Genomic DNA, 13,800 nt, shown 5'->3' on the forward strand with positions numbered 1-13,800 from the left:
ACAAGAGGCTGAGCTACATAAGACAGTGTGTCTCAAAAAACAAAAACAAAAAAAACCCACCTCCAGTTTATTAGTTTTCATCTTAAAAAAATATGCCATCACGAGCACTCCAGAATGCATTTTCTTACATCAAACGCCCCTAAAACCAGTGGTCTTGGGGACTGTGTTAAAGGTGTGGTTGGGAATTGTTCATCCAAAAGATGTAAAATCAGACCCTGAATATGTAGGCTCTGCCCATTAGACTTGGACCATAGCTAGGCAACTGATTGCCCTTAGGTCAAGAAGCCAGGGAAGTGACCACTATCCTTCCACGAACCTCCTCAGACTTGGTTTTGTTTGCTTTTGTCTCAATTGAGAATAGGTAAGGAATACTCACTCATTCATCAGCTGATTGTTGGGACCTGAAACCTGCCCTCAGGTAGAACTAAGGTAGGCTACTCCCTCCCTAAGCTAACTACAGCCAGAAAAGCCCCGCCCACTGAGAGTTCTGCTAGTCCCACCTCCCGGAAGTTCCCGGGAACGTTCAGTTCACGCAACTTCCGCTTGTAGTCCAGCAGCTCCTCGGCGATTGGCTCATTGCCATGTCATCGTGTGACGTGCTGTCCCGGACCTGTGTACCCACGTGTAGAGCTGCCGGGAGAGACCGGTGAGTCGCGGTTCGGCTGCCGCGGTTCCGGAAAGGGAGTCCCTGCCTCATCATGGTGAGAAAACCGCGGTGATCCGGGAGGGAGCCGGCGGGTTCCGGTTCTATCTCTTTGCGGCTCCCTGCGCCTGGCTTAGGCCACTGGCTGCGCGGCTTGGTGCCCCGAGACCAGTCACTATGCCGGTACCAGTTACCTTCGTCACCCCGGGTGCACTTCGTAGGGAGAAGGATGGTTTCCCTTTTGCAAAACCCCGGGCGTATATAATCCTGACGGCTTAGGTTAACTCAGTCCCTGTGACACAGAAGCTCCGCTCCCTGCTTCCGGGGTCCACTTCGGGCCACCTGGTTAGAGCTACAGACCCAGAGTTGAAAAGCAAATAAAAATGTCTTGAGGAATAATTAATCCAAACCTTAGTAGTCTGTTAGATGAAGTGTCTGTCTCTACATTTCGTATGGCAGGCTCCTTGACTTGATACAACTTTTCGGGGACCTTCCCAGAGCACCCATGATAAACGACTTTAGGCATTTGAACTTCACCCAGTTTGATTTTCCCTCACCAAGGTCATTACTGGTTTACTTGCTAAGAACGGAGAGCTTCTAGACTGTCACACTGCCATATCCCCAGCACCTGTGAATAAGTCTCAGAGTAGGTGCCTAGCCAATGTTTGTTGGAGAAGCTAAGTATGGATCTTTCAGGAGACAGGGACTGTCGCCTGGCTTAGATGCACAAATTTGAAATATCTGTCCACCCTTCACATACTTACTGAATGTACCTGTGGCTGTGGAATCACCCACAATGTGCGGGTTCTGTTTTATTGACCTTTCCTGATTATTTTGTAGCCTCACAGAAAGAAAAAGCCCTTTATAGAGAAGAAGAAAGCTGTGTCTTTTCACCTGGTCCACCGGAGCCAGCGAGACCCTTTAGCAGCAGACGAAACTGCACCCCAGAGAGTTCTGTTGCCTACACAAAAGGTAGGTCCTGTCCTGTGGCCACTGTTTTCAGGTGAATAGTAGTTTTGGGGTCCTGACAATGGAATCCATGCATGACGTAAGCATCCCTGGCAAGCGCTCTGCCCCTGAACTATTCCCCCAGATTCTAATAATTGAGCTGATGCTCTCAGAAGTTGGTCCTCTTAAAAAATAAATGAATGAATAAACCTGAGCTGTGACTTGGTTTCCAATCTCTGTGCTGACGTTTGATGTTGTGTATTTGTTTTCATGGGCAGGATAAAGCATCTTTGAAGTTGTTAAGTAAAGAGCTCTTCTAGAATATCAGTAAAGTCCACTTGACCGCAGCTTACGTGTGCACGGTATTATTTAAGCTATGGCGGACTGCTCAGTCTCTGCTTTCTCTCCTGCGTGTCACAATATTCTTCCGTTTGTATGTTTGCCCCCTAGCCACACATCTCATGAAATACAGGGCATCTGGGCTCATGGATTAGCTTTGGAAGCCCTAAAGGGGTCTTGGAAAGGTTGCTTTATGTTAGATTGCACTTGTTGAAGATGAATAAATTAAAGTTTTGAGGTATGCTGGGAAGATGGGTCAGTGCTTAAGTACTTGCTGCTCTTGCAGAGGACCCAGGTTCAGTTCCCAGCACCCATATGTAGAGTCACAACCATCCGTAACAGCTGTTCTAGGGGGATCTGATACTCTCTTTTGTTCTCTCTGTGTACCAGTCACACACACACACACACACACACACACAGTCAAAACACTCATTTAAAAATGTAAAAAAATGTTTTAAGTATTGGAGGGTGGCATCGGCCTTCACTCCGCTTTTCCTTAAAGCCACCTCCTTACACCACTGAAAAGATTTCTCTGGGTATAAATACAAGAAACTATACTTACTGTTAAAGTCTCCAAGCCTTTTCTCGTAACCGTCCAGTGACGTGTTTTTGAGTGTGTGTTTCATATATTCCTTGCCTGGAGTCATGCAGAGCCGTCCGTTTGAAAGAACTGCTCATTCCTGTTATGTGTGCGTGCTCCTGCTTCACCTTGTCTCAGAGACAGGGTCTTCTGCAGTTTTCAGGCCCGTCTTAACATTCGTGGGTTGTAGTGGTCTGCCCCAGCCAGGCTTGTCATTCCGTCATAATTTTATGTCTCGCTCTGGTTTGGACCCTCTGTAGTTTGGATATTTGTCAGGAATTAGTGATTCCTGTCAGCCAGTATTCGTGTGTACGGGTCCTGGTCTGACTCTCGGCGGGAGAGCTAATTCCATCTCGTTGTCCAAGGTAAATGAGGAAGAGAGACGAGCGGAGCAGAGGAAGTATGGCGTGTTCTTCGATGATGACTACGACTACTTGCAACACCTGAAGGAGCCATCCGGGCCCGCAGAGCTTATTCCCAGCTCCGCCTTCAGCACATACCCCTGCGAGGAGAAAGAGGACCCCTCGGTGTTTTCAGTAAGCTTTCCGTGTGAAACCGTGCAGCAAGGAGGGGATAGCCCGTTTCTAAGCCGGTAACTCTGGAGCAGTAAATGGTCTCTGCCTAATGTTGTAGGTCAGCACCACTGGGTGTAGGCCACCTCGCTGGGAGCTGGTAACAAGATTAACAGCCTTTTGTCAGGTTCAGAACTTTGAGTCACGTCAGGCAGCATTGTCACCATGGTGAGCAATGTTCATGAACAGTGGTCTCTAGCACACAGAGAGAGGCTAGCTGGCTTTTAATCCTTAGTTAATATTGAGCTAGAGTAATCACTTTTTTCTTAACGGAATAAAGCTACTTAGTGGGCAGTTCATTTGTGCTTTTAGAGACAGTTATTTACACAGATCAAACCATTTAAAAACAGAGGCATGCTATACATACCTGGAGGTGCCATGTTGGAACCCAGTAGTATATAGTGACCTAGAAATGGCTTAGGTGGCACTGATTTTGCTTTGTAAAAATATGACTTAAAGCACTTTTAAAATTTGACTTTGTCAGAGGATTGAGTGCAACCCCGGAAAGACCACATGTGATGCAGAGCTTTGGTGTAGATGTGCCTGCCTGAGCTGGCCTGAGCCGGCCTTGACAGTCACATGACCGCACAGTTACTGCTGGGAGAGATCTGAAAACCAGTACTGGAATTGTCCTTTATTTGATCATATGACTCCTTTTCAGACTTGATAAAAAAAAAATCCCATAGGTAAATTTGCTACACCCTCCTTAGTTTCAGAATTTTAAGAAGAATCTTCGAAACCTTTAAAAGTCTAAGAACTATATTAATTGCTTTAACCATCCTTTTTTTAATATTTTTTTTGTTGATTAGATCAAGATATTGGATATTCTTCATTCAAAGTAACAGAAAACCCCACTTCAGGCTTGATTTAAAAATACTAAATGGTTACACACCTTTAATTCCAGCATCCAGGAAGCAGACACAAGAGGATGTCTGAGTTGAGACCAGTCTGGTCTACATGCAGAGTTCCTGGCCAGCAAGGCTTCACAGGAAGACCTTGCTTTAAGTAAACATATGAAGATACCTCTTCTTGTATCTTAATCCTGTCTGTAGGGATCACAGACTTGCACCATCATGATTGGTTATCACAGTCTTAACAGAATTACTAGTGCAGGGTCAGTGGGTAAGGGCTCTGGTCAGACTGACAGCCTAAACTCAATCCACAGAGCCTCACATAAAAGTGGAAAGAGAGAGGCAACTCCATAAAGTTGCCCTGACCCACACAGACTCCAGTTATGGTGACGATGATGACGGGTGGTGATGGAAAGTAACAGGGCCACACAGTCGTCTGTGTTGATAGGTTAATCGTATGGCATGGGAATAGTGTTTTGGCGAAGGTCTTTGCTTTTGTTATTTATGAATACTCTGATTTTAGGCAGGAATGGTGGTGCACGCCTTTAATCCTAGCACTTAGGCAGAGACAGGCAGGTCTCTGAGTTCCAGGCCAGCTCAGGGCACATGAGTCCTGGGTTTCTGTTTGTTTGTTTCTTTTGTTGTTGTTATTGTTTTGAAATGACTTTGCAATGGAAAAAGAAAACATGTTACCCCATGTTTATGCCACTGGGAATCATTTTATATGCCATAACAGCTTGTTGTGTATGCGCTGCAGCTATGAACCTCTGTGCCATTATGTCTCAGAAGGAAGCTTCCAGAACCCCCTTTCACCTTTCCTCAGGCAGGTTCTTTATATGTGTATCCCAGGCCAGTCTGGAAATCTGACTCTTTCTACCCCAGTGTCCCAAAAGCTGACAATCCAGGCTTGCACCACTGCCCAACTACACTGCTCGGTTTGTGGCCGGTGAGGGCGTCTGTGTGGATGTTCTGCTGCTGGACTGAGGGTAGGGTGGGTGAGCCTGGAGGCACACATAGACACAGCATCTGTGACCACCCTCACATACTAGCTGATGGAGAGCAAATGGAAGCTAGCTGGCCAGCCAGAGTGTATGTGTTAAGTAGAGACTGAAGAGCGAAGGGTTACACAAAAGAATGTGGAATGGCTTTCGGCAGGAGAACAGGAACTGAGCTGACCACCAAATGTGGTGCTACGTGGAAGAGCATTTCGGTCAAGAACAGACTTATGGTGCTGTTTTAGATCACAATGACAGGCTTATGTGTGCTCACTAAATTGTATTGAATTATTACCTTACAGTGAGGAACTAGGCTTGGTTCCTGTGGTCTCTTGCCAAGTAACAGACATTTGGAGACTTAGAGTAGGCTTGGATCTTAAGGAGCCTTGAAAAACTGGGACTTGCTAAAAGTGCAGGAAGGTCACATCTGGCAGAGATAAGATTGAATTAGGAATTGACTAATGGAGCAGCTCTGCGGTGACTTCGTTAATGATACATAGGACATTGCCCAAAGGAAAGGACTGAAATCACGGTGCATGAGAGTTCAGAGGGACATAGTGATAGAAAGGCACGTGACCTCCGTTGCAGTTAAGACAACTGGTTCTCATAGAGGCTGTGCCTTTGCTGTGGGATGTCACCTCTAATGTAAGAGGAAAGACTCCAGGCAGGTAGAGTTGTAAAGTGTGGGTTAATCTTCTTACTGACTGATTTTAGGTGTGAAACTTTTCAATTTTTGAGCTTTTTCCTTTTTTCACTGAAATGTTCATACCAAGTTGGAGCTGAAGTGGAGTGCTGTGTGCGGTGCTGTGAGACGTGTGAAAGGTCCTGTGGTGATGGTGTGTTGAGCATATTCACTGGCACACAGGGGAGAGATTGGATGTGGTGGTACCAACTCCCTGAGGCTGGTATCACATTGCCTCAGACAGTGATTTACACCAGACAGCTATTCTCTAAGGTCTGGAGGCCAGAAGTTGGAAACCACGTTCTTGGCAGACTCGGATCCTTCTTGGGGACTCAGAGATTCTGTAGCTCATTTGACTCTTGGCTTCCAGAGCCTACCAGCAGTCTGTCTGCAGAGCCCTAGATGTGGGGGCCTCCCTCTGCCCCCCTTCATCTTCACATCTCATTCTCCCTTTGTGTGAGGGCGAGTAGCCCCTGAACTCAAGCTGGAGATCAAGGGATTCATGTGGCTGTGCTCTTGCTATTGACAGTAGACCTAGGGTAGCAAAGGCTGCCACAGAACAAATGAGAGGCCTGCCGCTGGCCTTTATAACAGCCCGCTTTCAGCCTGTTACTCCGTTAGTCAGGAAGGACAGCACTGGTTGACTGTTGAGGTCCACCTGGTATCAGCCTGAATGTTTCCTACGGTTGACTAAGTTGTAGGATTTCCCCAGGAGTAAGCCATAGCAAGTCTACTTCAAGTATGGTCGCAGCCTGTGGCTGGCTGGCTGGCTGGACATGAATTTTGAAAGCAAGGTTTTCAATCTAGTACAGTGGCTGAGCAGTATTTTCTAAATAAGCCTAACAGCTGTGTAATTTCCTTTTCAGAGTACTGGGATTAAGTTGCCTTCATCAGTGTTTGCATCAGAGTTTGAGGAAGATGTTGGATTGTTAAACAAAGCAGCTCCAGTTTCGGGTGAGTTTACCTTTTTTTTTTTAATTTTATTTTATTGGAAAATTTCACGCATGAAATTTGCATGATTTCTGCCCCCCCTCACTCACTTCCCCTGCATCCCCCACTGGCTGTCAACTTGATGACTGCTTGTTCTTTAGTTATTGCTGCGCGTATGTGTATGTTTAAATACAGCCCGCTGGCCGGTTAATGTCTTTGTGCATATGCTTGGGCTCAGATGGCTATGGAAGCTTGTCCTGGAGAAGATTGGTTATTCCTCTCAGCCGCTGTTAGTTTTGGCTCTTGGTCTAGGGGTGGGGCCTTGTGAAACTCCTCCATCCATCCATGTTGGCAAGTCAACTGTTGCGCTTTTCTATATGGGTCTTATTTAGGTGACAGTGTGGTTTGGGTTCCATGCGTGCAGCTCGTGTTGTATAGAAAACACTACCTTCGACCTCTCGCTCTTAAAATCTTCCCGACCCCCTTTCCTTGACGTTTCTTAGCCCTAAGTGTGGGGGTTGGGTCTGGCTACTCCACAGTCAGTTGTTTCTGCATTTAGACCAGTTGTGGCTTTCTATGTTGACCTCTTGTCTGCTGCGATGAGCGACGTCTTTGAAGGGTGGGGGCCACACCTGTCTGGATCTGGGAACAGGTATTTGGAATACTGTCAGGAAGGACACTGATTTAGGAATTCGGCAGAGGTGGGTTCTCTAGGGCCCATGACCTCACCACTCACAGCACCTACCCTACTACAGGTGGTTGGCTAGGTTTCCGGTGCCAGACGTGAATCTTCTTCTCTTTAAGTGTGTCTTAGATAACTGGGTGGCTGTTGGTTGCCCTAAACAACACAAGTGCTGTTACTTATTCGTGGGTGTGTCTTGCTGTGTTGGTCACTGTTGTGGCCATCGTTCACTGGTTCATCTTCTAAAGGCTGCAGCTCACAAGCAAAAAGAAAAAATTTCGTTTCTCTAAATTTTCATCTCAGTAAATTTGTGTTCTGCAAAAAGAAACACAATATAGGATTATTGCATTCCCAGTGAAGAGTTGAAACAATTGAGATCAGTCAGTCTAGTGTTCAGAGTGGGCGTGGCCAGCAGGGTTTGGTGCTGACATCAGGTTCTTAGGGTCACTTCATTCTTAGGTACATGCAGTTGGAGAAGAATGCATGTACCTAAGATCTAGAGAGGGAAGTTCCTGTGCTCTCCTATGGAAAGCAGTGGTCTCTATTCCTTCTCATTGTGAACAATAGCATAGGTTTGGGAAAAATCGATTCTGTGATTCACCCAAGACAGACTGAGGCTTCTGTAAAGGATACTTTCAGTACCGCTATTGAGTGGTTTAAAACAAAGGTCCACAGAAGCAGTTTTTAGTATATTTTCCTAAGTTAACCAGCACTTGCCCTTGTGTTATTAATTTATTCTACAGAGTGGCCAGTGTAGACTCTTGAGTTAAACCAGAGTAAAGCATAGACCCTGACCTGAGAGAATTGTTGTCTGCTGGAAGACAACATTTAGTAAAATGGGATATTATAGTTGTGGCCCAAGAGAATAAATATAAGGGGCACCAGACAGCCTTAGGAGCTGGGCAGAGCTGATTTGCTGCCTTTGTGGTTGTTGAGGAAGGGCCGTAGTGGGACCTAGGCTTTGAGCATGCTGGCCGAGTGCTCTGCTCACTTGGACCCAGTTGCTTTCTGAAGTGAAAGGCAGGTGGAAGGAAGAGGGAGAGGACTGGAAAAAGATGTTCCAGACAGAAGACGGACTGTGTAACTGCATTGTATACATTTGAGCATACCAGACGGTCCTGAAAGGATTAAAGCATGTGTCTGGGCAGTGCGGCAGGGTGGCATAGCAGACCACGTTGGCTGCCATGTCACAGGAAAGTTTGAACCCAAGACCTTTTCCTGAGGTCATTTCATTAAATAGACTATAGAGCTGAAGAAAACAGGTGGGAATTATTAACATTTATAGTCTGAATTTTTGAACATGTAAAATGTCACCAAATATTTATTTCTAATAAATGAAGTTGAAGCCTGGATTCTTTCTGCAGGTGAAAATTTAGGAGTTCTGCTAAAGACAGTTTAATAGTATAGATTCATAATGGAAGTGTTTTTACTAGGAAACATTGAAGAAAAATGGATTTTTTTTTTTTTAATTCTATCTTCCTAAACTGAACTTAGTTTTTAAATCCTTCTCTTGTCTGCAGTATTTAAGTAGATGTGATTGTGTACAGTAAGTGGGTGGCTTTCCTGCCCCCAAGGGGTTCAGATCTGGCCTCCTGATTTGTTTTCTTTGCACGACTGTAACCCAGGCAGGCAGCAGACTCACATCGCAGCTGAGGTTGACCTTGAACTCCTGGGTGCTGGGTGTTTTGCTGAGTTTCTCTTTTCCTTTTAGGACCTCGACTGGATTTTGATCCAGACATTGTTGCAGCTCTTGATGATGATTTTGACTTTGATGACCCAGAAAACCTCCTTGAAGATGACTTCATTCTTCAGGCCAACAAGCCAACAGGAGGAGAGGGGTCGGATATGCTGTATGTGTGGGGCTCAGCAAGTGTGTGTGTGGGGGGGGGGATCATGCTCTAGTAGGAAGACAGTTTTGAGAACACATAGTCAAGACATCCGCATTGGTGTGGAAATAGTTAGATTTGAACACACCATCAGTCAATGGAGCTAAGATCCCAGAATCCTGGTGGCTAATGGCTTTTCCCACCATACCAGTCTAGTCTTGTGCCAACTCAAGTCCCATTCCCTCTGGAGCCTTCCAGAAGTAGCTCCCAGTCATGTAAAACTGCTCTGTCCTATTGTTTTCTTAAGTTCTTTTGTCAGGGAACTTATGGCCTGTTGTCTTTAGGGAGTCTGAGGGAGATGGTGGCGATGAATGGGAAGATGTGGACGATGACGAGGATGGGAGCAGTGACTGTTGCTCTGCAGACTCTCTGTCAGATGGAGGTGACATATCTGTCCCCGGGTCACCTCAGGAAGCCATGAAAAAGCACCTGTTTTGGGAAGAGGAAACTAAAAGCCGTTTCACAGAGTACTCCATGACCTCCTCAGTGATGAGGAGAAATGAACAGCTCACTCTACACGATGAGAGGTTTGAGAAGGTGAGGCCCCTGAGAAATGTCCCTGAGCACTTTCTCCCCATGTAAGAGAGACTGTGGGGCCAAAGGTAAGGCTTTCAGCGTCAGAAGCTGATGATTGTGTTACCGTAGAGCAGAACTGTGCCCTGGTCTGGAAAGACCTAAGGTCCCAAAGCTAACATCCTGACAGCTACCATTGCTGTTCTGATTTTGCACCCAACCATAATCTGCAGAATTTCCTAAGAGTTGACTGGCTTAGCATAAACAAAACTGAATTACTTCTTCTTTTTAGTTCTTCAGGTACTAAGAGCAAAGTAGAGTGTGAGGTACTTTTAAGTTGAAGTGAGCCAGAGTAGACTCTCCTGTGGCAGGCCAGCTCCTAGCTGGTGATTGTTTATGCAGAATCTCTTCATCCACTCTGTCCTGTGCTCTTCTGACACTGTCTCTACCATGCTTATCTATGTGCAGTATCTATAATTACAATATATAAGTTTGTATTGGGTTAGGATATGATATCTCTAGGGGCAGCGATTCCCAAGTACATCCAGAGTCCTCAGGTAGTCATGTGTGGTGTGTAGTAGGAGGCGTGAGCCCTCGCCTTGCTGTGCGCTTCTGTCTGGAGGCCAGCTACTAAGCACATGCGCTCATCAGGAGATACGGGTACTCAGATGAAGCAGTGTGAGCAGCGTGTGAATAACGAATGTCGTCTGAACACGGCTAACATTCATACACGGCAGGCTTTGTGAACAGCAGCAGCTCAGTCTGCATCGCTGCAAAGGTCTCTGCATAGCCTGTTACTTTCTGATCTGAGCACTTTAATCACGTTAAGGAGAAGCTCCTTTTCAGACCAATTGCGAACCCCTGAAAATGTCTTCTCTGGGGCTGGAAAGGTAGCTCAGGTTAAGAGTCTGCGCTACTTTTGCAAAGGATCTGAATTAGGTCCCAGCTGCAGAGGACTCTGCCGTCTTCTGGCCTTGGACCGCACTGGTGCATGTGCATATATTCAGATACAATAAGTCTCCACACCATTGCCAGTGGTGCTTCCCCTGCCGATACATTATGGTAGCTGCCAGCCTTTAGCAGGAGTAAAGATCACATAGTGACTTGTTTCTCACGGTGTCTTTTTTGTCGTTTTCATTCAAGTTTTATGAACAGTATGATGACGTTGAGATTGGAGCTCTGGACAATGCAGAGCTGGAAGGCAGCATTCGAGTGGACAGCAGTCGGCTGCAGGAGGTTCTCAATGACTACTACAAGGAGAAGGCAGAGAAGTATGTCAGCGGCTCTCCCTGAGCTGTGTGTGGGTTTCCTACTCTCAGTGTCTGTGGCAGAGAAGGGTCCACACGGTCAGTCTCCCTCCTTGACTTCAGATCATGGTACAGCAGCTCAGACTATGGTGGGAATAAAACAAGAGAGATGCTGGCGTTGGAAAGCAATGTGATGCTTCTAGCCTCAGGCTGAAGAGTCATAGCTTTAAAATGTCTGGTTTCTTCTTGTTTCTGAAATGGTGGGTGTTCCAAGAAGTGAACAGTTACGGCTAATAGATAAGGTTTTCTTCAGTTGATTACCAGAGCTTACCAGTGAAGTATGTGCTCAGTCAGCATCTGCATCTAAAAGACTCTTATCTGAGAGAAGCTGATGAGGTATGAAAGTCTGCTAGCCAGTCTTGTCCCATGAAACACTGCAGCAGGCAGTTTCCACAGCACAAAGGGGCCATAGGCTTCAAGTGGATTCTGCACATACTTTAGAGAGATAGACGAGCAGCTGGTATTCGTCTTAGGGAATCTGCCATCTTGTGTAATGTGTAACCTTGTACAGATGCAGCTAGACTTGATGTGCCTATCAGCAGAGCAAAAGTGCAGAGCCCCTGGGAGGGTGCAGCAGCCTAGGTCTAGAGACATGTAGAAAACATGGCAGGCTCAGGACCAGGAGTTAAAATTACAGTTGTCTAGTTGTTTCACTGACATGGAATTTAATGTTTCTCTTATCCCGTTTCATTTTATAAAATGTACCCAAAAAGCTGTGTAAAGTTGAATACTCTTGAGCCTTTTGAGGATCAGGATCTGCCAACAAATGAGCTTGATGAGTCTGAAAAGGAAGAGACCGTTACTGTTGCTCTTGAGGAAGCCAAGGAGAAGTGGGATTGTGAATCCATTTGCAGTAAGTTTCTCACTGTCCACTCGGCTGCCAAAAGTATGAAAGTAATTTAAAGAGATTGTGGGAAAGTAGATACGCTTTAGTAGAAGTTAAACTCTGAGAGAATTTGTGAGAGAGACATAGAATATGATTGCTCCTGTTAGTGAGTTATAAATTATTACAAAATGGTTTTCAGAGAGGCTCTACATGGGAATTTTACTATGAAAGCACCAGGAGTGGGAACGTTAAGTGCACTGTAGGCGCTTTGATGTACAGTACTTAAGTGACATATGATCTTCCTTTTCAAGGTACATATTCCAATTTATACAACCACCCACAGCTCATCAAATACGAACCAAAAGTAAGTATTGATACCCTGGAGCTACCATTTTCCAGACTGAAGAGGTCAAGAGTTAAAATTACTTCCTGCTCTTTCAGTGGACCCAGTTTGATTCCTAGCACACCCATCTGTAGTAAGCCCAGCTGAGGAGGAGCTGACGCCCCCCTCTGGCCTCTGTGACACCCTTCATATGGCACCCACTCACACAGACACACACATACACAGAAAAGTTTGTCATTCACACCCTTTCTCACATTAACTGTCCTTTGTGGCTGGTGGTGCTAGTAAGAAAAGCACCAACTGTATATCATTAGTGAGTTGTTCTGAGTAGGAGTGGGAATAACTAATGCTGTGTTGTCTTTGTTTCAGCCCAGACACATCCACCTGTCTTCTAAGACGGGGATACCTCTCAATGTCTTACCTAAGAAAGGCCTCACAGCAAAGCAGGTTGAACGGATGCAGATGATCAACGGCAGTGACTTACCCAAGGTGTCCACCCAGCCCCGTTCCAAAAATGAGAGCAAAGAAGATAAAAGAGCCAGAAAGCAAGCCATAAAAGAGGAGCGGAAGGTAACTGGTCCTCATGGGGGCCCGCAGAGAGCTCTCGGGAGGGTATAATGGAAGGAGTGTGTGTGTGTGTACCCGTGTGTGTACCTGCATGTACATAGTCTCTGTATAAACGTGTGAGTAACCTGAGGATCCTCTTGTACAGGAACGAAGAGTTGAAAAGAAAGCTAACAAGCTAGCATTCAAAATGGAAAAAAGAAGGCAAGAGAAGGAGCTGCTGAACTTGAAGAGAAACATTGAAGGTCTAAAGCTGTAGGTGTGGGGCATTCACATAAGTTATATTTCTGTCTCAGCCATTTTTTCTATGCTCTGTAATTAACAGGATCTGAAGATGGGTGAGCTTGTCCTTGTCTTTATATGCAAAGAGCTAAGGAAAATAAGAGTATTTGTATTTTCATACAGGAGAGGATCTCTTGTCAGCTATCTTGTAAATACTGTAATGTTGTACATTTAATATTACACGCTTATATTGCCTCTGAAATAAATGACTTCAGAAAAGTCAAATGTTTGGATAAATTCAAGGAAAATGTCTTCATAACATGAGCGGAATTGGTGTGCTCATTTATTTGTATGGTTGTCAGAGTTGTTGTTTGCAGATGTTCTCAGATATTTCTTTGAAACCCCTCCACGCCTTCCTGGAAATTACATGGTTTAATTTGCCGTCTGTAGCGAAGTGATCTGGCTAAGCTCAGTTTTGAAATGCTGAGCTTATTCTCAGTGGTGAGAAGAGTGTTTCTGACGAGATTCCACGGGTAAGAAGCTGATGTTCCCGTGTACACAAAACGACCCTTTCAAAAGGATGGTGGAGGGAGCTCTGCAGTTGTCGTGGTTGGGATTTCCTGCCCTGAGAACAGATGGCTTTTCCTTTTGGGATTTAGGAACAGCATAACTGGAGCAGTCAAGGATCCTTACTTCACTGTAACCTAGAAAGTTTCTCTTTCCAACACTGTCTAATGTTTGGAACCATCGGCTGTTTATTAAAATACATACTCAAAAGTTTCCAAGTTTTGATGAGATGTTTTTGTTTTCACATCTAGAGACTGATTCAAGGTTTAGGCAATGACTCCATCATAATCTTCATTATTTGGTAAGCTATGACTTCTAACTGCCCTTTGCTCATTTGCCCCTGACCAGAG

General features: G+C 45.4%; 1 protein-coding gene across 1 annotated transcript; it reads left to right on the forward strand.

The window, feature by feature from the left end:
• Window positions 1–563: 563 nt before the first annotated feature.
• Window positions 564–13,655, forward strand: LTV1 (LTV1 ribosome biogenesis factor). Its single transcript, XM_080941488.1, has 11 exons — window positions 564–701; window positions 1,484–1,615; window positions 2,876–3,046; window positions 6,477–6,564; window positions 8,934–9,072; window positions 9,393–9,645; window positions 10,765–10,892; window positions 11,642–11,781; window positions 12,066–12,118; window positions 12,467–12,667; window positions 12,810–13,655. The coding sequence occupies exons 1-11, from the start codon at window positions 699–701 to the stop codon at window positions 12,918–12,920; spliced, it is 1,419 nt and encodes a 472-aa protein (XP_080797614.1). The 5' UTR covers window positions 564–698; the 3' UTR covers window positions 12,921–13,655.
• The last annotated feature ends 145 nt before the right edge of the window (window positions 13,656–13,800 follow it).

The sequence above is a fragment of the Micromys minutus genome (genome assembly GCF_963924665.1).
Source record: "Micromys minutus genome assembly, chromosome: 30".
NCBI classification, from domain to species: domain Eukaryota; kingdom Metazoa; phylum Chordata; class Mammalia; order Rodentia; family Muridae; genus Micromys; species Micromys minutus.